The sequence below is a fragment of the Tiliqua scincoides genome, chromosome 5, assembly GCF_035046505.1.
Source record: "Tiliqua scincoides isolate rTilSci1 chromosome 5, rTilSci1.hap2, whole genome shotgun sequence".
In the NCBI taxonomy this organism is placed as follows: domain Eukaryota; kingdom Metazoa; phylum Chordata; class Lepidosauria; order Squamata; family Scincidae; genus Tiliqua; species Tiliqua scincoides.
The window spans coordinates 57,369,856-57,392,665 of NC_089825.1; the positions used below are offsets into that span (position 1 = coordinate 57,369,856).

The 22,810-nt window shown below is 39.9% G+C and overlaps 1 protein-coding gene across 2 annotated transcripts in view; it reads left to right on the plus strand.

Moving 5' to 3' along the window:
• SEPTIN7 (septin 7) overlaps window positions 1-22,810 on the plus strand; it is a 60,112-nt gene that overhangs the window by 24,224 nt on the left and 13,078 nt on the right. For both annotated transcript variants that reach the window (XM_066626989.1, XM_066626990.1), the window contains exons 3-9: window positions 3,218-3,318; window positions 6,366-6,500; window positions 10,332-10,449; window positions 11,708-11,800; window positions 13,980-14,076; window positions 17,180-17,231; window positions 18,943-19,068. In XM_066626989.1, the coding sequence (XP_066483086.1) occupies window positions 3,218-3,318; window positions 6,366-6,500; window positions 10,332-10,449; window positions 11,708-11,800; window positions 13,980-14,076; window positions 17,180-17,231; window positions 18,943-19,068 (722 nt within the window). The remainder of the gene's footprint in view (window positions 1-3,217; window positions 3,319-6,365; window positions 6,501-10,331; window positions 10,450-11,707; window positions 11,801-13,979; window positions 14,077-17,179; window positions 17,232-18,942; window positions 19,069-22,810) is intronic.

Sequence of the window (22,810 nt, forward strand, 5' to 3'; positions counted from 1 at the left end):
CCGGAGTAGGTCATCCACCAAGGCGACCAAGGCGGTTTCCGTCCCAAAGCCCGGCCTGAAGCCAGATTGAAAAGGATCCAGATAATCCGCTTCATCCAAGACCCTCTGGAGTTGGGACGCCACCACCCGCTCAATTACCTTGCCCAGAAACGGGATGTTGGAGACTGGCCGGTAGTTATCCAACACAGTGGAATCCAGGGAGGGCTTCTTCAGGAGGGGGCGAACCACCGCCCGTTTTAAAGCGAGTGGTAACGTCCCCTCCATCAAGGAAGAGTTGACCACCCTCCCTGTCCTCTCAGCCAGCCCACCCCGGGCAGCTCTTATCAACCAAGCTGGGCAAGGGTCGAGCTGGCAGGTAGATGGCCTCACACTCCAAAGGAGTCTGTCCACATCCTCAGGCTGTACAAGCTGAAAAGAATCCCACAACACAGGACAAGCAGTTGCCAAGGGGACATCGTCAGACACTGTCAATGTGACATCCAAGTTGTGACGAATACGATCGATTTTATCTGCAAAATGTTGCGCAAACACGTCACAGCGGCTGACCGTGTATTCCTCCTGGTCTTCTGGGGGGGCCTGATGGAGGAGGCCCCGCACCACACGGAACAGCTCTGCAGGACGGTTGTCAGCAGACGCAATGTGTTAAACCATGTGTAAAAAGTAATTATGGTTTGACCTTAAGTACGTAACAAATGAGCATTCCTTGCGTTTCTGAGAGGAGTTTGGTTGTAGTAAAGAATTTACTGCTCCTGGATAAATAGTAAGCCGAGAATATGATCAGATTTTTAGGAATCTTCTTTATTTACAAAAAAAGTGCAAAAGCACAAACAAGAAAAAATGCAGTAGAATATACCCTCCCTACTACTTTCAATCCCCTGGGGGCTGGGGATAAGAATAGGCCCTCAGTTTGGCTGTACTTGTTGTAAGAGGCAACTAAACAGTCACCGGGTAGATGGGACTCTTTAGCCTGGGAAGGCAGCTCATCTGAGAGAAGGAAAACTCTGATCCCAAACCTCCACTGCCTTGTGGCTACATCCAAGCCTTATGGAAAAGGCTTCAGGAGTCTCGAGGCAAAATCCAGAGCCGGAGTCCCTGAGGCAGTTCATGGCTGAACAGTCATGTTCTGGCAACTCCTGCGACACCGCTGGAACCAACCGTATTGCCTTCTGCCTTTCCATTGGACCATTTCAGCGATGTGGGGGGGATTTGCTGCATGGGTAACAGTCTATCCTCCATATCTACCCAGGATTCGCGCACTGGAGAGGACACTCTGTTCCAGAACCACTATTCAGAGCGCGATACCATAGTCTTTCGAGACTGAAGGATGCCAGCAGGAACAGGATATAATGAAGTACTAAAACCTTGTCTCATCCTGCTTTAAAGCTATTACCTTCCCCCTTATCTGAAGCAAATAAATACTATCTCAAACAGACCTTTCCATTTCATTCTCATAGATTGATTCAAAAGGAGTTAGCCTCATGGCAAAATCGCCTAGCATGATCAACTGCATTCCTTAATTGCAAATATAGTATATAATTAGGGATAGTTCCATTTAGTTTTTGCTTGATCTCACCTCATGAGAGTCACATCCCATTTGAAACTACCTCTGTCACTCAGCTGAACAGACAAGGCAAGGCCACAAGACTTGGCATGTTGAAATCTGTTCTTTTGTTCTTTCTTTCCTTTCCTCTTTTCTAGTTCCAGTCTGGATAGACCCATGGGAAGATCCCTGGGAGCTGTAGCGCTGCTTAAGTTGCTGGAAAAATGGCACAAGTACACACTCCCACACCACATACTTCATTCTTAGGGAATTCAAATAGCAGTTTCCAATGTAAGCTGTGCAGACATGGATAAGAGCTGCAGAAAAGAATTTGTAAAAGCCTTGCTGTTTGTCTGTTCTGGAGCATAAAAAAGACTGCTGGTTCAGGGCCTCTGTGTGAGAAGATTCTTAATTCAAAACTTCCCCAGAATAGCTTGCTTCATGTCTTTAGGGCAAAGTCTGTTTTGCCCTCCCAGGAATTTGGGAGGAGTGCTTATACTGTGAGAATGAAGAAGGGGGAGAGTTGTATAGTTCTAACTCAACATGGGCTATCATCCTTTACACACTTATTTGTGAGTAAATTCCATTGAACTCAATGGGCATTACTACTGAGTATACATCCATAGGATTGTGCTATTAGAAGGATTTGAAAACCGAATGACTGCTTTTAGTTTATGGGAAAAGACATACCTAGTGTGCAAATGTACAGGTTGAGCCTCATTATTCCCATGGGTTCCGTTCCAAGCACTCACATGGATGGCAAAAAACTGTAGCAAATCAACTTTTTAAAAAAGTTTCTTTGCTCCTGTGATTTAAAAACAGCCTTGTTGACCTTTGTGATGTAAGATAAGAGTCATTAAGAAGACAATCCATCAATCAGCCCCTCCCTTCACCAATACAAAGTGATCACCTTTCTTTCACATGCTCAGGGGTAAGGGAGAGGGTCACCTGGAAAGAGAAGGATTGATGGATTGTCAGCCAATTGCCCCCCCTCTCATTAACAAGCTATTGTTAAAGAACTGTTCAGTTTTTTAAACTGATTGTAAAGGAATGCATTTCCCCCCTTCTCCAGGGATCAGCACATTCCTTCTCATTTGCAGTGGCCATTGTTGAGTCAAATTCGTGTATAAAAAATTCGTTTATATAGGTTGGACCTGTATAAGTATTTAAAAATGTTTTTTTCTAACATTGTTTGCTATGAAGTTTTTCAGGGAACTGTAGTCCTACCCCTAAGTGTTAGAGAGCTTGTTCAGCTATTCCTTTGAAATTCTAGCTGTGAGAGTTGCCCTAATTCGAGAAAGCAAGTTTCTGGAATATGTACAAATTAAGATAGGCACTAAAACTTTAAGTAATGCTTAGTGCAATTTCAGAAGAAATGGATGAAAAGTGAATAGCTTTTTACTGTTAAGGGGTTGAGACATAGGTCTGTGCTTCTCCCTGTGACTAATAGAAGCTCAGTATGCAAATTAGTTGAGGGTTGGTTTGTATGCGTGTGTATGTAATATATATAAACACAAACCTTGGGCAGAATGTGTTTGTTAAGAGTCATTAATATAAACACAATTTGTATCCCTTTCTAAAGAACTATAATTACTTGACTTTATTTAGAATGTGTCACTTTCTGGGGTGGTTTTTATTTACAGGAATACCATTTTTATGTTTTTAACATTTTTTCAGGTTGAACAGTCTAAAGTTCTAATTAAGGAAGGTGGCGTTCAGCTGCTACTAACAATAGTTGACACACCAGGATTTGGCGATGCAGTGGATAATAGCAATTGGTAAGCAAATTCTAGCATTACGGGTTGGAAGATATTGGATTAAATCAGAACATTTGCATTTCTTTAAAGTAGAACTTAATTCTGCTTTTTATATCTTTTGCCACCACTGTTTTATTGGCTGAACATAATGTGTTTAATTTTGGGAAGCTTGCACTTATCTGTGAATTCTACATCTCTGTGGTTCCAGGGTGACTCTGTCTCTGGCATCTAAGAAGCTCCTCTCTCCTGGGCAGGCAGGGTTTAGAAGATCATAGCCTTGATGGGTGGGGGAAGGGCTTCTCAGTCAACCCCTCTCTGTATCTGAAATGTTGCTTGAAGATCAACTGTCACTATGGTGGGCCCAGTTTGATACCAACTGCATAACCAGAACCTGCTTAGGAAATGTATACACACAGAGGGGTGTTCTTCCAGTGGTTAGTGTAATGTTACAAACAGAGCCATACCTCCTGGGCAGGTCTCCTGTTCTCTCTGCTTTCCCTATTCCCCTTTTTTCTTTTGTGTGAGTGGGTGAATTGACTCACCTGAGAGCCACCAGAGAAGGGGAATTCAGATGTTCAAATTTCTCCATTCTCAAGTGGTTGCTGGTTGGCTCAGTCTCTAGCATCTGGGATATACCTAAGCAGTGCCCCCATTAAGGGAATGGATTTCCCTGAGGCATCTGTGGCCACCCCATGCAAGACATGCCTGCCAAAGGCAGCAGAGCTGTATGCATTGACTTTGTAATGCTTTGTAAAAGTGTGGTTTGCATTGTAGTTGGCCACACACACAGTTTCAAGGGCAAGTGATGTCTGTTATGCAGTGGAAGTGGCTGCACCTTATTGTGAATGAACCAGTGTCCCTTGAGGGGCCACCACCAACCCCCAGTGGGTCTTGCAGGCTGCTGCAGTACCCTCACTGGTTCATCTGGAGATGGTAGAGGGAGACATTCTGGACCCCATCATGGACTACTTGTATGAGAAACATGGCCTCTGACCTATAGTTTGGTTTGGCATGTATCTGGTTTGGCATGTGTCAGGTAGAAGCCTTATGGACATTCAAAGTGTCCCATTCCTACTCCATGCAGTGCATAGAACTGGGACAGAATGATGGTAATACAATCTTCTCTGTTTTGTGGAACATGGAGTTTACCTTAGATAGTCTCTACTCCTGGCCTCTGTTCATTTGCCACCTGCGCATGGGGTGGGGAGATGATGCACACTGGCATTTTTTGCAGCCACCACCTGGTGCTATGGCACAACTGCTAGCCTTCCCATTGCATGCAGGAGGAAAAAAAATTGCCTGCACTTTGTGGCACATGTTTGTCTTACCCACACTTCTGAGGTCTTCTGGTCGTCGGTTCACCACATTGAGCATGGTAAGTCAGAGCTCTCCCATGGAGAGTGGTGCCAATCCAGGCACTTGAAGCTTAGTCTGCAGTGGGAAAGGAAAATGGTGTCAGTGTGCTTGGAGCAAGTTGGTGACCCTGTTTCCTATCTACAAGGTTAGTCAGGAGAACCTGGGGAGAGGGGTTCTCCAGCAAGACTTGGATCATCTGACCCTGCCTGCCCAGGAGGGAGGAGCTTCCCAGATGCTAGATATTGTGTTGCCCTGGAACCACTGGAGAACTATCGCTTTACAAATGTGGTTAAAATATCCGCAGTTTTTCTCTGATTAACTAGGAAGTAAACAGTGCTTGGCTGTTCACTGCACAAAATGCCAAAAATCTGACGACAATTATTTATGTGCTCAGTGTTGTCCAACAGTCTATAAAGGACATTTACATGTTATCTCAATATTTTATTAATACAGTTACAATGGATTATTCTATGAAGATTGTTTAGTGAACAATCTGCTGCCTTACTAACAGTTGCTGGAGGTAGCAAGGTCACTCCTTTAGAATGTAGAATTTAGAATGTAGAACTCCTTTAGAATGTAGAATTCACTCTGAATTGCCCCATAACTTTAACTTTAGGAGAAATATCGTATGTTTTCTCCCCTCCATTTGCACCACTGGGTGCAACTTCCTACCACCACTGCTCATGTCTGACCTTTTAGTCTCAGCTGTGCACATGACCACTTTTATTACAGTTGCTGCTGTTAACATTTCTACTGAAAGGAATAAAGCACAGCTTTTTCACTCATGACTTGGAAGAGTCATGACTTTAAAGTCTTGGTGGTAGGAGAGAATGAACACTATTCAGCAATTAAAATTATTATGTTTTCTTCAGTCTAGCAGCACCTATGTTAAAGTGTGAGGAAAAGCAATATGTGTGATGATAGAAGCTGGTAATCTTAACTACTTGGCTGTTCACCTGGGGGTAGTTTCTGTGCAGCCCACAGGAGAGTGACAGATTAGATGCCTTTGTATGAATTCCACCTGTTGACTGCATGCATGAATAAACAAACTGAATGCCATTTCTGATCTTTAATCTCGTTATCTACAGTTCTGAAAGTAGTAGTTGCACATGAAAAATTAAAGTTTTAAAAATGAAAATAACATTTATTCCCCACTAATCATGCTTATAAACACTATATCAGTATTTTTTAAAAAGGAAGGATATAGTTTTTCTGTCTGCATGGAAAAACCCAAAAAGGGTAAAAAAGAGTACAGTAAAAAAAGAGAGCCAAACAGACAATATAACAAGATGCCTTCAGACAGCAAAGCCAGCTCATAAATAAAACCCCAACTCAGCCAGATTCAATATCCAGAGCCAAACTAAAGTGTCCAGGACAGCATAACAGATCAACAGTAAATAAGTGAAAGGCTTGTTGAAACAAAGTAATTAAACATCTGCAAACATCAGTGGGGGGGTGAACATCTGCATCTCTGTGGGAGGAAGTTCCGCAGGCTAGGATTCTTAGCAGAAACTATCCTGATGCAAGCCTCTGCCAACTGCACTGCCCAAGATGACAGGGCTTCCTTAGATATTCTCATGGGATGGCAAATTGTTGTGGGGCTAAACAATCCTTTTAAGTGCAGGTAACATATAATGCTGAAGAACTTGCTTTGATGCAGTAAAATAGTTGTAAAATGACTGATCTTAAAAATTTGCTGTTGCATATTCCAGCTGGCAGCCAGTTATTGACTACATTGACAGTAAGTTTGAAGATTATCTCAATGCAGAGTCACGTGTGAACAGACGACAGATGCCAGACAACAGGGTGCAGTGTTGCTTATACTTCATTGCTCCTTCAGGACATGGGTCAGTAGAAATTGTAACTTTATTTCTTTATTTAAAGCATTTGTACCTTTTTTTTGTCAGCCAGCAAAGCTCCCAGCATGGCTAACTCAAAATCGAACAATGGGAAACCTTGACAAAAGAAAAAGGTGGTGGTTGGAGGAGATTTGTATTATTATTATTTACTCTACTTTTTGTCTCAAAATGGTTTACATGGTAAAATAAATCAATAAATGGTTCCCTGTTCCTAAAGGGCCCACAGCCTTAAAAATATATATATATATATTGACGAGACACCAACAACGGCCACTGGAAAAGATCCTCTCTGATCAGTAAAACTACTCAAAACCTAGATATCCAACCTACTAGATCAAATTTGTCTCAGCATAGGGGTTGCAAATTGGGTTTAATCTCCTGTGTGGCTTAGTTTTTTTGTGAAACACTAGCAGCGATACCTTGCGTTAAATCAGAGTAGCAAGAAATGGAAATTGCATACTCTCTTCCTAATGCATAGCGTAGTTCTTATATCTGCTTGGGTGTAACTTACTTGATACGTGCCCAAGTTATCCAAAAATAAATTCATTCTCCTTTTATTAAAGGAAGGAAACAATGTAAACCTCGGGATTGTAAGAGATACGGAAGTTTTTTTCCCCTGCCCTTTTGACTCACCTCTGACTTAATCCATTTCTGCCCAACCCACAAGTATTTGGTCTCTGTTGTGTATATGCAACCTTGGGCAGAAATAGGACTTATTTGGTGGTGGTGGGGCATTACATTGCATTTCATCCTGGAACTTGGAAACTAGAGATTCAGTATTTCACATCCAGTGTTAGTTGTGTTAACATTTGGGTAGTGTGAGAATGTCTGTGTTGAGGGGAAAAAAATCTTTAGTTATAGATGAAATATCATAGATAAATTACTATCTAAATCTTCTGGCAATGGTTATTGGCAATGAAAGACATGATAGTTAAATTGTTTATCACAGATTGAATAGATGGGTTACTAAAGTCCAGTATACACATGTCAGATTTTAAGTACTCGTTTGTGTTGCTCTTTCATACTTGAATTTTATACACCTTGTTTAAACCAAACATAGCCTCAAAGTTTAATTTAAACTTTTCAGACACCAGCGCCTGTAAAGATCGCATGAGGGGTCACTGAAGTACTGATGGGGGAAATTGCTTCATTCTTTTTTAGTCCAGCTTTCTATGTTTATCTCAATATTGCTAACACCACATGCTCAAAAATCTTGGTTAGACCTAGTTGTGACTTTTGGAGTCCAAAATGATTATTTAATTCATAAACCTCATCTATATCAGTGGTTCATAACAGATTTCTAGACCTTAGAGCCTCCTAAGCCTCATCTGAATTGACTACTCAGCTGTAGTCAACCATCTTGCTTCTAGTTCCCAAACCAGGGTCTGAATTAAACCAGGGTCTGAATCAGGATCAGAGTTTGAAGAAGGCCAATGCTTGGTGAATCCAGGACTATACAGGCAAATGGTTAACTGGAAGTTGTCCCTTTTTAAAAAGAACAGTAGTAGATTATAGCTTGTAGTAGATTATAGCTTAATCACATACAGATTATGAATATTTATACTTTGTTAAATAAGACTTTTCTATTTTTCTTAACCTCAAGTTTAATATGGCAATGGTTTAGATTTAATATAGAAAATTTCCTGACATGCTTGACATTTTTATAGGCCATTTAATTTCCCTTTGTCTTGTTTTTTATATTTATCTTATTTTAAAGTGAGGACTTGCCCTTTTGAACACACAAGTGTATTAGACCAGGGCTGCTTGAAACCTGGCCCTTGGGCTGGATCTGGGGTTCAGGCGGATCTGTCTGCCCGCTGTGTGGATCATTTTGTTCCGCCTCCACGCAGCTCCTGTTCTTGGTAGACCTGGGCACCAGGATGCTCCAGGCAGTCATATCTGCCTGACCATCCTGTCACTAAGCCTTTTGGGATGCTGAATAACAGATGTGACTTCCCAGAGCATCCTGGTGCCCAGGTCTACCAAGAAAAGGAGCTGTACAAAGAACAAAAAGCTGCAGTCCAGATGGGGACTGCATTTTCGTAGGACTGCAGTTGTAATTCTGGGTGCCTGTTTGAATTGGGCTCAGAATTCTAATTTTTTCAAATGCTTGGTTGGAGGCAGAATCAAAAGTCCTGAACATACTTTCAGCTGTGTCTCCAGTCCTATATAAGGGTTTATTTGGTCAAGGTGAGATATGAAGCCTCTTCAAAAATGCTGGCTTAAGCATGGAAATGGAAAGGATCCCCAAGACACTGTAGTGGAGGGAAAAGGGGAGTACTTAGAAGAGTTTTCCTTATCCTAGTTTCCTGTTTCAAGTGAGCTGCTGGGAGCTCTCTCAGTAGAGAATCGCCTGTTCCTTCAAGAGCATTAGAGGAAGTATGAAGAAGGGAAATGAGCTGCTTTCTGGACTTTTTCTTTCACAATAAATGAGCAGGTTGAAGGCTACTTCATGTAGATCTGTAACTCATATATGCAGAACTTGCATTAAAACTGTACCCCAAAGTGCTAATTACTCGCTGATGTTTTCTGTTGCATGTACATGTTTAAAATTTTTTTTAACATGAATTAGCTTCTCTTTTGTCCACCAGCAGCCTATTAACAAAAGCTTCTGACCCTGCATAAATAGTTAGTGGACAGATGGCCTCCATCCAGTGTTGTCCAAAAGCAAATGATGAAACTCAGTTGCATATCTTGAGGATTTGAGCAGGGCTTTGGATGCTCTATTTGGAAGTAAACAGAACATGTGGAATGCCTTTTGACGTGAGCATACAGATTGTCTTAGGATTTCTGATTTGGGTCTCTTAAAAATTAAATTTTTAACTTTTACTGTCCCTTTAGCTTGGGACATGGTTCTGATACATACTTGTATAACTTACAGCAGCTGCATTATTATACAGTGAGAAAGGGAAGCCCTTTAGAAGTCCATCCCCAAACCACTCTAGGATTTGTACTTTAGCTGTAGCCAATGTACAGCCAATGCTGTAGTTTTAAATGTCCCTTGGAAATAGTAGCTGCTATTTCCAGTTAGTGCAACGTTCTTTTGGAACACAGTAGAACTGGAAAATATGCTTCCGGAGATGCTAATATTTAAGTTGTACTAAGATTTTACATGTATGCAAGAGATGGTTTGCCTGTACTCTGTAAATAGACTCTGATTAAAAGCTGTGCCAGCGCAATGGTGGGTTTCATATGCCTTTCTGGTACTTGGTTGTTTCTGTTTTCTAAAACTAATTGATTTGCATGCAAGAGAAGCCCTTTTTCCTTAAGTTAATTGGTCCAAAAATGTCCAGACATTGAACCCAAGTAAGACCATGAAACATATTTGTCTTGGAGCCCATTCCTATGCATGTCTACTCAAAGTCCTATAATAGTCAATGGGGCTTACTCCCATGAAAGTAAGGATAAGATTGCAGCCTTACAGTGTTATTGTAACACTGTAAGGTTACAATAACACTGTTACGATTTACAGCATAATGCCACACAAAAAAGGCTTGGTTTTGTCATCAATATTGTTGCACCTGCAATTGAGATCCCAAAGGCATTTTGAGCATGTTTGGGAGTTTTTGCACATATCTCATACATAACTTGCCACGACATTGCAGACTGCTTTCAGATAGTTAAGTGTTGTTCCCTCTTGCTTTCTGGTCAGTTACTGCTGATTGGTTTTTTAAACTGTCTTAGCTCTTACAAGGACCATCGCAGTGACATGTGTTTGGTGCACATGTGCCTTCTGGTACAACATGAAATTCTAAATGCATTTTTGTTAGCAGTTTTATTTGGAAGAAATATTTGAATCACAATACTTTTACATTTTAGACTTAAACCTTTGGATATTGAGTTTATGAAGCGCCTGCATGAAAAAGTGAATATCATCCCTCTTATTGCCAAAGCAGACACGCTTACACCTGAAGAATGCCAACAGTTTAAAAAACAGGTGAATGGAAAGTTGTGTGTGTATTTCTGCATGCTACTGAACTTTGAGGATTAAATCCTGGAGTTGTAGTTTTAAGCAAGAGAAATAATTTATAGCTCTTCAGGAACATATGTTTTTGGTGGTGGTGAGCTCTCGTCTTCCCTGAGGACAAAAAGTACAAGAGGTGTAATACAACTCCTGACAAGGGAAATGTGTTCTCTGATCTTATCTTGACAATGAGAATGTTACTTCTCTTCATGTAAGTTAAAAATGAGTGCTCTTAATTACCAACTAGAAAAATGTCACATTATCAATCTAAAACATGTTTTGAAAGATTGCCAGATTTTGAGAGGTGCCATTAAAGTTTAAGATTGTCAGACTTCTGTTTTTTGCCAATAGTAATATTTAATCACTGGTTTAATGTTTACTTTTCAGTGAGTGGTATACTTGGAATGTAATTGTGGTTGAAAAATTATTTGCACTTGATTTGTGGTGGTTTCCAGAGGTAAGGTTGTAGTAAAGGTTGGAAACCTAAAGGATAATTCACAGCATAATCCTTAGCATATTTACCTAGAGTAGTCTGTTAAGTGGAACATACTAGAGAGTATTTAGAGTGTCAGCATTAGTCAAATGCCCTTCATGGACACAAAATGGAACTGCACGCTCCCCTCCTTCCACATCCCAAAATGCAGTTTGCACTTTTAATTCCAGACCTAAAGAGTGGCAGTAATAGTGCCTGCTATGAAACCAAACTAACATGTCAAAGCAGAAGGTAAGGTATTGAAAATACTGGTAATTTTAAACACATGCTTCCCATGTTAATATTGAAAACATGAAAATAGTATTGCATAAAAGGAGTTGCTGCTTTTAAGTAACTTCTCGAATAGTTTTGTACTTGAGTTGAAACAAGTCCAGTGTTTCTAAGATACTGTGACAGCAACTGTTGCTAAGCTGACAGCTCAAGAGGGCAGAGGAAGAGGTTTGCTGAATTCTGAAGATTGTTTTAGTGAGGAAACAATATTGAAAAGTGCAATTTTTCCTGGAAATGATTTAGGACTCTATTATGTAGATTTCAAAAGTAAATCTACTTTTACTTTTCTTGGTAAATCTGGAATGGAGAAATGGAGAAATTACGTTCTTAATCTTATGTAGCATTGTGGTTCTCTGCTTCCAAGCATCAACTGATAGTCTGTGTATGGTGAAAGCAGGAAGGAAACAACCTGCTTTGAAATTATGTTCAATCACTGTTGGGTTCTGTTAACAATATCTTAATTTTCAGATAATGAAAGAAATCCAAGAGCACAAAATTAAAATATATGAATTCCCAGAAACAGACGATGAAGAAGAAAATAAGCTGGTCAAAAAGATAAAGGTACAAAATATATTGTTCAGTAAGTTGCCTGTCAAATAGAGTGCTGTTGACACTTTGTGCACATAGAACTCCAGGCAGTGCTTTCTCATTCACTTTGGAGAGAACTCCTGCACAAAGGGATGCCTGAGTAGAACACTATACTCCATTAAAGCCACTGGAGAAGTCTTTGAAAATTCACATGCACAATAAAGCACTTACAGAAACTGCTGCATTAAGCAGCAGTCTTCTCTGAAGGAAAAGTATTGTCTTTGAATCAGGCACTGTTACAATAGGGACGAGAACTTCACTGCTAATAAATTTTGGAATAGGTAGACAAGGAAAGTTTTTAAGCAAGGGCTGCAATGATGAATGTAGATTTTAATGACATTTTCAATTCCTTTTGTATTGTTCCTTAAATGTAAAAGCAGTGCATAGAAAAATATAACTTTGAATGGAGAATTAGTTTTCTACTATGAAATGGTGGTTTACATTTTTTTATATCTGAATATTTTAAAAGCAGTGATCAAAGTACATCATCTATCACTAGTAACACACACTGGGGTAACACATCTATCACCAGTTCTCCATGTATGATTGGGAGTGATGGGACTGTTAGGTCAGACTTCAGTATAGCCCACTAACAGTACAACTACAAACGTGAAACCATGGCAGTTGTGCTGTGAACACAAAAGCCCAACTGGATCAGGCCAGAGGCCCATCTATTCCAACATCCCACAGTGGCCCACCAGCTGCCTCTAGGAAGCCAACAAGCAGGAGAGAAAGGCATACTTTTCTCCCACCGTTGCTCCCCCCAACTGATTCAGAGAGAGATTGCTGCTGGATTTCAAGGAAGCACATAGTCATGACTAGTATCCATTTTTGCACCTGTTCTCCATGAATTTGTCTGATCCCTTTTTAAAGTCGCCACAATTTCTGCAACAAATTTATGTGGCTGTGTAGTTGTTGTTGTGGAAAATAAAGGGACATAAGGCATAGGCATGATGATACAACACATGAAACATCAGTTAAATCTGAATATGAAAACATTTGTCATACTTGATTTCTGGTATCAAGTGCTAACTTGTGTATGAATTTAGTCTAAAACATTGCCGCATAACTTAATGAGGTATAATATATTTAAAGTACTAAATCCTTTGCAATTCCTTTTCTATGTATGAATGTTTTTGAGTACTTAAGCTCTTTAATTTTAAGTACTGATGAGAGGCTAAGGCACCCCCTTGTGGCTGATATGCTGAATTTGAATGATGGTATATCAAACTAGGCAGTGTGGACTAGCAGCAGGTAGAGCAGCATTTGCACCCTTTCTCAAGTGGCCCTTGGGCTCAGGCCACACCTAGGTAAAGGAGGAAATGTCAGGGACAGATATCATTGTACAAAGAACTTAAACCAAATATCAGAACTAAGTGGTCATTGCTCCAATACAGGGGTGTCCAAACATTTTGGCAAGAGGGCCACATCATCTCTCTGACACTGTGACGGGGGCCAGGAAAAAAGAATTTACATTTAAATTTGAATAAATTTACATAATTGAATATATTAGAGATAGAACTTATATGAATGAATGAAGGTCTTGCAGTAGCTCAAGGCACGAAGCAAGGCCAGCCTTTCCTTTGCTGCCATTGCTGCATCACAGACGTGAAACAGCAAGTAGTGGAGGAAGCCAAAATCCCACAGCTCAGGCGAGAGGTCAAACAGTTGTCCTCACACTGAGAGCAGTTGTGTCAGGCCAGCATGGGCTCCAGCAAGTCTCCGGAGGGCCAGAGGCTCATTGGAGACTGGGGGCTCCCCATGGGCCAGATTGGGAGCCTCTGAGGGCCACAAGTGCCCCCCCGGGCCAGGGTTTCGGCACCCCTGCTCCAATATGAAGCTAGATGTCTACTGTATATGGCCGTAGCCCATACAGAAGTACTTGGAGAGAGAATGATTACTACACTCTGGTTGCTGAATTGATCTCCCTTTGTCAGAATCCCTGTAGTGAGAGTCAAATGTGTCCCTAGAAATTGGGAAGTTAAGGTGCACTCTTTTCAAAGCTAAGGGAGCTTTGGGACAGGAGCCTAAGGGACAAGTATCTGAAGAGAAGTGATCTTCAAAAATTCATCAAGTATCATTGGACTAATAAATTTTTCAGAAACTTCAGTTAGTAGCTTATACAAAAAAGGTGTACTCTCCTGTCTTATAGGATCGTTTGCCTCTTGCTGTAGTCGGTAGCAATACTATCATTGAAGTCAATGGCAAGAGAGTTAGAGGAAGGCAGTACCCTTGGGGCGTTGCAGAAGGTAAGTGCACTGAATGTGTATTTAACAAGTGCATAATTGAGCTTAAAAGTACCAGAGTATTATCATGTTTTGAAATGCATCATCTGGAGCAGTTTTTTTTTTCCCCCTGTAAATGCATTCTAACTAGTGGTTTCAAAATTGGTGGTGAGGATCCAGATTCAAGAAAGGAGGTAATGCAGAGCATTTCCCCTCTTCTCCCTCCACTCCTTCATCCCTAATGTACTGGTGGCTGGAGAAGCAAGGGAACATCATTACCTTTTCTAGGAGCTAAAGGCTGTAAAGTTTGTAGGACAAAGTTTTGGGAAATGCTTCTTGCCCTACCCACTGCAGTGGTCTCAGTAATGGACAGTGGATGGGTGAAAGACCCAGTCTTTGTGCCATCTCATTACCATTTTGTCACCAAGGCTATTGTAGCAGACAGACCAGGAAGGGTGAGATTAGTTTAGCTTCTCAGCGTTGTTGCTTAGAGTTAAGGAATGGGCTAGAATTTCCATCTGTCATATGTTAGACTTGTAGCTGGTACAGTGCAATGAAAGTCACAAGCAAACTTCAGAAAACAATATAAAAATTTATGTAAAAGGAGTGCACTCCATCTGTTGACGAAGATTACTGATGTGTTCATGTTGCACATTAAGGTATAGTAGAGAAGATACTATAGTTGGATATCTGAGAACAAAACACACAAGCGTTTCCATGTTCAACTTCCATTGTAGCCTGAAAAGTGCACACCAAATCTTAATTCTTTTCTATTGGCTATTCAGATTCTTTAAAATCTGTTCACCCTGTTCTAGCTAAATTTGCTACATCAATAACAGGCCAAATGCCTCTCTTCAAAATGTTTCAATAACATAGGAAAAGTATTAAGACAGTTGCATTATACAGACTGTCAGTTTGCTAGGCTCTTAATTTCAGTAATTCAGTTTAGTTTAGTTCAAAAATGCACAGAGTAAATGCAATTATAAATTCTTATCTTTTCAGAATTCTTGTCATTCTGATGAATGAATAATCTAGGTTGTTACAATAGCCTGTTTTAAAAACTAGTTTAAGCAGCTTCTCATGCCTCACTCAAGTTGGAAAATAGTTTCCAGTTAATTACCGTTGAAAAAGAATAACTTTGGTTAACCAAACTGCTTCCTCTGTTATCGGTCAGGAAATAGTCTTCTTGTATTGCTAATGTCAATCAAAATTTTGTTCTAATACATGCCTGAGCATCATCTACTAATGCAAGATTAATGTTATATACAGTATTCAAACACCACAACTTGAGTAGACAGACATATATAACTGAATAGTTACAACCCCATAGAACAGTCTAATTTTTCACATTTTTATAGTGCCCTTCATTCAAGAAGCTCAGGGTCCTTTCCCTCCTTGTTTCCTCACAACAACCCTGTGAGATAGGTGAGGATGAGAGAGTATGACTGGCCCCGATCACCCAGGAAGCTTCATGGCTGAGTAAGGATTTCAACCTGGATCTTCCAGTTCTTAAGACCAGCTTACAAACCATTACTCCACCCCCAACATAATGAAAATGTGAATGGATTTTATGTGGTATGTGCATGATGGGATTTTCCTAGAGAGGCAGTTTGGAAGATTTCAGTGAAATTCTCATTGCTCTGATCACCATTTAAATTTAACTTTTTTGAACCATTTAACTTGATCAATCAATTTTTGGGTCGTTATGATCCTTTCAAAAAATGATCTTCTATCATAACTTATGAAAAATAAACACTCCAAATTTTGTGTAACATATCAAGCCTCTTACTATTAAAGTTCTTACAGTACTGACTTCCCTACCTAAACAGAGAAGCTATTTTAGATTCTATGGAATGAAAGGACAGTGGGTGCGGAAGCAGACTTCAACATAGGTGCAAGGGTTTTGACCCTCCTATCCTACAAAGCATCATCTGAGGTAGTATGAAGAGCAGTAGTGGTATTCTAAAGTTCAGCACTACTCCTCCTGGGCAGGAGGTCTGGTCTAGAGGGTAGAGCCTCTGTTTGCCTGAAGATAACATCCGAAGGTCGCCAGTTCAAGGCCACCAGCACCGTGAATGGTGAGACCTTGAAGCAGCTGACAAGCCGAGCTGAGTTATTCCACCTGCTCTTTGGCATGAGCGAAGAAGCGTCTTGGCTGCCCTCCATATGAGAGATGAAGGAGCTGCTTGTCAGCTTGTGTGGGAGGAAGCTGGAGGCCAGAATGTGATACCGGATCAGAAAGATCCATCTGAAAGAACCATGTTGTGGTTCTTGAAAGATAGAACCTTTCTTCAATTGTAAAAATCCTTACGGGGATTTAGAACAGCCTGCCTATGTAAACCACCTTGAATTAAAGTCTGAGGAGAAATCTGACGACCAAGAAAGGCAGTATCTAAATACCTGTTAATGTTATTGTTGTTGTTGTTGTTATTGTTATGGTTATGGTCAATGCTGCGATCAGAACCTCACCAGATCATTTGTGGAAATAAAATAGAACTTTATCTTGGAGATAAAGCCCACACTCTTATACTTTATATAATAATTTCAAGCAGTTGCATTCCTTAAATGTAGAGTTGGTACACTGGAGAAATAACTTGCCTGGGATCTAGTGGACTATTAGGGCCCTCTGCTTCAATTATAAATTTGTCAAGAAATTATGTTCTTCTAAACTTTAGAATTACTTTGTCCAAGCTTTCATTGAGCATTGTTAGCATGGAGATCTGTGCTGAACTATTCATGCCACTTTGTTGGAATTTGCAAGTCACCACAAAGTTACTGAAGATAAATTATTTAGAGACCACAAAAATGGGTGTGTGAATTTACCCTAGTTTTATAATGTGCTGTGGACTTCTTGGTGAACATATCTGCTATATTTTCTTTTTCTTTTGCATGCTCAAGACAGCCAATAGTCACTCAGATAGATAGTCATTTTTACAGTGATAAAGATGTGTGTGTTAAAATAAAAAATTCACAATGCTATCATGCTATGTCTCCAACCCTTTCCTTCCTTTTATCAAGGCTAGTAGCACTGATGACAAATGGAAGGCTGGCTTACATGTCTTCCTCACCCCATGTTCTGATTGGTATCTCTTGCCTTTCTAAAAATGTTACATTTTTCCTCCTACAGTTGAAAATGGTGAACATTGCGACTTCACAATTCTAAGGAACATGTTGATAAGGTAAGCAAATAGTGTGCAACATTGATTTTTTTAAAGTGATTTTTTTTTGTTAAATAGGAAGGAGAAAGCTTTGCAGTTAAGTGGAAAGAATGTTACACTCTAGTTCCAGATATTGGAGGTCTTTCCTTCTTTATGATTAGGTGACATTAAAATATTTATAGAATTGGTTTCATGGCATACTGTTTGTTTTACCATGAAAGTAGAAATAGTTATTGTAGCTGTTGTAACCAGTCTTCTGCAATGACATGATGAGCATCTTTAAAACTGCAAGAGCATGTTGGAATACTACTTAGCCACCTACTAGGCCATCAATATGAATATGGCTAATTATCTACTCATAATACTTAGCATTCATGTTGCTCTTTCTGAGAGGGTGCTTCACACATACTTTTTGTATTCTTACAGCAATCCCATAAGGTAACTATCATCCCCTTATCATACCTAGGAAGGGGTTGACTTGTCCAAGACCATCCAGTGATTTGGTGAAAGACAAGATTTGAATCATGGAAGCTTGTGTTCTTAGCTGCTGTGCTACACCAGCTCTCATCTCATTCCTTTCTTGAAATTTAGTAGAATAGAAACCAGTCTATTGTAGTGGAATGATTAAACTTTACTAGAACAAAGCTCTGTATAATTGTAGGAGGCTACTTCTGGTAATTTGTGGAAGTTGCTATTCAAAACTTTTGGATGTTTTGAAATTGGTATGGCCATTGGTGGCCAGAAAAATTGGATTTTCAGAACTTTGATTTGAAGACCTGAGACATGTTATACTCCAAATAATAAATCATAGTTTTCAATTCTCCTTCTAAATATAATTACCTTGATGCATGAAGGAAACTTTCTGTGAAAGAAAACATTGTGGTCTTCTATTAAATGTGCTTAGGATCAAACTGAAAATCTGGGAAATACAGGTATAACCTAATAATCCACAGATTTTTTCACCCATAGTTTTATCTCAGTATGATGAGAAGGGCCCTTTAAATTAAAGGAAAAACTTTACTCAGCCTTGCTTACCTGTGTAATGAAGGAGAGTGGTGGCAGACAGGCAATCAAACTCTCTTCAGGGGCTTAGAACAGCTTTGTTTCAGTTTACTGGAAGACAAGTGACCCCTCCCTTCCCCTCCAACTTGTGTAAAAGAATGCAAATCGGATATGATTATCACCTCCACTTTGTATTCTTTCATGTGCTGGGGGGGGAGGAAGGGAGTTCACCTTGGAGTGAACTTAAACTAAGCTGTTGATTGCCTATCTGCTGCTGCTCTTCAGCATTACATGGGTAGGCAAAGCAATTTTTAAAACGCATAAAGGTACATTGGTTTTTCAGTTGACTTCATTTAACAGGGTTTTCAGCATCCCTTGAGTTCTGGGAATAGAATACCTTCATATTCCAAGACACAAACTGTATGCATAATTAACTTGAAAAGAGACAGCAGAGCTACAGATCTTGGCGCCTCTGCAAAATAAAGCTATCCAGCTCATTGGATATAAGGATATTTCAGAACCTTCAAATATTTTTGGAATCTTCATATAAATACGGTAAATAGTACTACAATTTACTAGCTATTTACTACAGTAAATAGTAAAGTCACATATGCAAGAGTTGAAACATTTAAAGCTGTATGTTGGGCATCTTGCTTATTAAAACTGTTTTTGATTGACATTTAATTGTTCAAAGAGGAAAATGATGCTGACAACCCCTCTTTTTAAATAGAACTCATATGCAAGACCTGAAGGACGTCACTAATAATGTCCATTATGAGAACTATCGAAGCAGAAAATTGGCTGCTGTTACATACAATGGAGTTGACAACAATAAAAACAAAGGGCAGTTAACAAAGTAAGTGGTAGCATGAGTGCTACAGTTTTTTTTCTCTCCACAGGTTTATGGAACAGTGTTGGATTATATATCCTACAATTAACTGTTTAAAGGATTGATCAGCATAGATGTGTGTTAAATTTATTTTGTTAGTTGCATTACTATCATGTTCTTCTTAAAAAGTTGCATACAACCAAGCAGCAAATAGTTATTTGAATATGTTGAAATTTGATGTACTTCACATTACCCATATGCCTATGTAAGATTTAAATTGTGGACTCTTAAAACTGCATCTGAAATGTAATTGTTTTGTGGGTGTTAGATTCCAAAGTCCAGTAGGAAGAGTATAAGTCTGCCAAAGAATCAAACTGCCATTCCACCTTCTTGTCAGTCTGGAAGGTAGGCCAGGCATGCAACATTCCAGCTTAAACCTGTTTTTACAAAATACTATATACAAAATAGTTACATCTGTATACAGAATTTCATATACAAACTTACTAGAGGGATATGGCGTTTGACATCAAGTTATTTTGACAATTGTGCAGGTTAAGTTTTTCGCATCTGGCTTGTATACCTGAGAAGAACTTTGAATCTGCCGGGCAGGGTTTGCAGAATATTACATCATACTTGCTCCTCTATCTGTCCTACCAACACAAGGGCCAGATGGTATTTGTCAGCAGGCCATATCTGATACCTCAGGTCAGTTGTTCTTTGTCATGAGGAGTGCCTGTCTACTCTCCAACATCCAAAAGTCACATGAACTAAATCACTTACAACAGTGGGTTGGGGTACACTTTCCTTCAGCAAAAGGTGCTCCTGTTCACCCTCTTTTGGTAGTTTTTAGGTATCAATGTTTCTTTATAGTAAAGGCACTGTACTGTCTTAAGCACACGTGAGTTCTTGAACATTTTCCAGTCTAGCTTCTCCCCTGGTTTTGGGACTGAGACAGTTTTATTCACCTAGCAAATAATAATGGAAGAATGTTGACCTATTGATCATATTAGTCCGCGATGGCTTCTGATATCATTGTGCATCTACAGAACTGGGCAGGGAATGTATGGAAAGTATGATACTCGCATTAATTGGACAATGTATTATACTGGCATTAATTGATTTTCCAGCTTTTCTTCAGCACTTGGCCTATTCTGTGGTGCATTACAGTGTCTTGTCTCTTTTATTCTATCTCTAAGAACCGTCTGTAAATGTGTTGTGTTTGCCCAAATTGTTGCTTTACTATTTTTTTGCTATTTTTTATCTGAACCAACATCTGTCTTGGTTTTAACCCAGTGTCAAGAGAGCAAAACCATTGTACTAAATGAGTATGAATTGTCTGAGGCTGAATCCAGCACAATGGAAGATGATGTTGCTTCCTGTATAATCTTAACCTTTACATTGTTATAGTGATTTTGACCTAGTTTGTAACCCAAGGTTCTTCTGCCTGAATATATCTATAATGACCAAGAGTACTCTATCAACTACAGCTGAGCCTCAGTTATTATTGCAGATCTAATTATTGTCTAGCTTGTATGTGTTGAAGCCACCCTTGGAGAGTGTTTGAAAGCTGGCCCAGAATGCAGTTGTCGGTCTAATAGGCATAGCACGCTGGAAATGTACCCCTGCTAACTGAGTAAGAGGCACTTTTTCAAGTGGGTGCTCCTTTTTTTAGCAGGGGGAGAGTAACTGGCCCACCTCACCCCAGCACTGTCTGTTCTAGTGGCTGTCTGCTGGTGTTCTTTTGCATCTTTTTAGATTGTGAGCCCTTTTGGGACAGGGAGCCATTTAGTTATTTGATTTTTCTCTGTAAACCGCTTTGTGAACTTTGAGTTGAAAAGCGGTATATAAATACTGTTAATAATAATAATACACAACTTTTAATTGTAATTTTATTGGCTTCCTGTTTACTTCTATGTCCAATTTAAGATTCTGGACCTGTAAAGCCCTAAACATCCTGGAACTAACTTATCCCAGGACCACCATTTCCCATAACATATTTGTCTTAGTGGTCTTACTCCAGATACCTTCTACTAGAAAAGAAAGATTGAGTAGTAAATGGAGAAAGGCTTTGGTGTCTCCTTTGTTGTAGAACACTTGGCCTTGAGTACAGTATCATCTTCATTTTTAAATAAAATGCTGTAAAACAATCCTGTTCAATAGGTTTTAGTGATCTCTGTTGAATGAACTAATTTTTCATTGAAGATTTCATTCTGTTCTGTTACCAAAAAGGGCTGTTATGTTTTAAGGGTCTCAGGCTGGATAACAAAACAGCGTAATGCAGAGAAAATCCATTGTTTAGCTTAAAGAGGAGACTGGGAGAAAGATAACTTTCAATCAACGATTATATTTTTATTATAAAACATATAGGTAAACATAATGCACATGGAGAATTGATAAGTATAGGTTTCTAGTACTTGTGTCTAGTGTACCTAGCTTTATGGTGGTTGCATGTGCTGTGTATTTGGTGCATCCGAGAAGGAATCAGAAAAGGTTAGGTTGTAGGGAAGGATTTTAGGGGTCCCTGGTCTGCATAACCCAGTTGCTAACTAAGATGGGGAGAGAATGGGAGAAATAGGTGGGGGAGAAGGGAAAAGATTCCAGGCGCAAGATATAGTTACCTGTCCTGGGAAGCAGTTGGGGGGGGTGGAAGAGTCCTATGGAGGACCTGTGCCTTGGGGGGCAGCCAGAGAGAGAGAGCGCACATGGCAGCCTTTCTCTTTTAAGGGTTTTTGCTGACCTGAAATGACCCGGATGTGGCCTCCTGGATGCGCATGCTCACTGCACACACTGGGACACATGGAGCATGCCAGAAAAGGATGATCGGAAGTCAGCTATCAGCCATGCTGACCCTGGAGGAGGGGGGTAGCTTGCTTCCTGTTGCCACTGGACTTTGGAGTCAGGATGTAGCTTAATGGCTTGCTAGCTAGGAGAACTTACACAATAGACAACAATAAGCAACGATTTACAGTGATTGAGAAAACAATTTACTCTTCCAGATTCCTTGACTGGGGGATGGGGATGTGATTACCATGAACTTGACTTGACTTGATTGTCCTGTGTGTTGAGGTTTGACTGGATTAGGAGACACTTTGCATAGAAACAATGCAATGTATACATTGACCTGCAAGGAAATGGGGGTTGTGTAATTCATGTGCTTGTGGCTTGACCAGGGCCTTTGGAAACATGTGCTGGGGGAGATGCGGCCTGCATGATGTTTTTGAAACATAACCAGATATAAAAAATCACAACTTAAAAGGAAAAAGAGGATTTTCACGTAACAGTTCATCTGCCTAATGAACCATTATATATAAATTCTTCCCATCTTGTTATCAAGATTAAAGTGCACAGAAGACATTAATAAATTTTGTTTTGGCAGGGAATGATTCAGTATAATATATAGAGGTGATTCAGTTGGGTTTATAGACTATAATTTCTATGAGTTAGACATGTCAGCTGCGTTTCATTGGGTTAATTTGGCAAAAGTATGACATTTCAGTGTGACATGGCTGGTCACTGCAGCCTAGACTTGAAAGTAACTAGACTTGAAGGATAATTCCTTTCTAGTACTCTAGTATCTTACTCGAAAGATAACCATACCAAAGTCACTATTTGAGGTTCAGAAAAACATGTGTTCTCTCCAGCAATATCTGACTACCATGCATGTGCAGACTGAAGAGGAGATACGAAAAAATAACTGCAATCTGTAATCCTCTTTACAACTCGTGTCCCGTCCTGTCCCCCCCCCCCCAACTTTCAGGTCAACATAAAA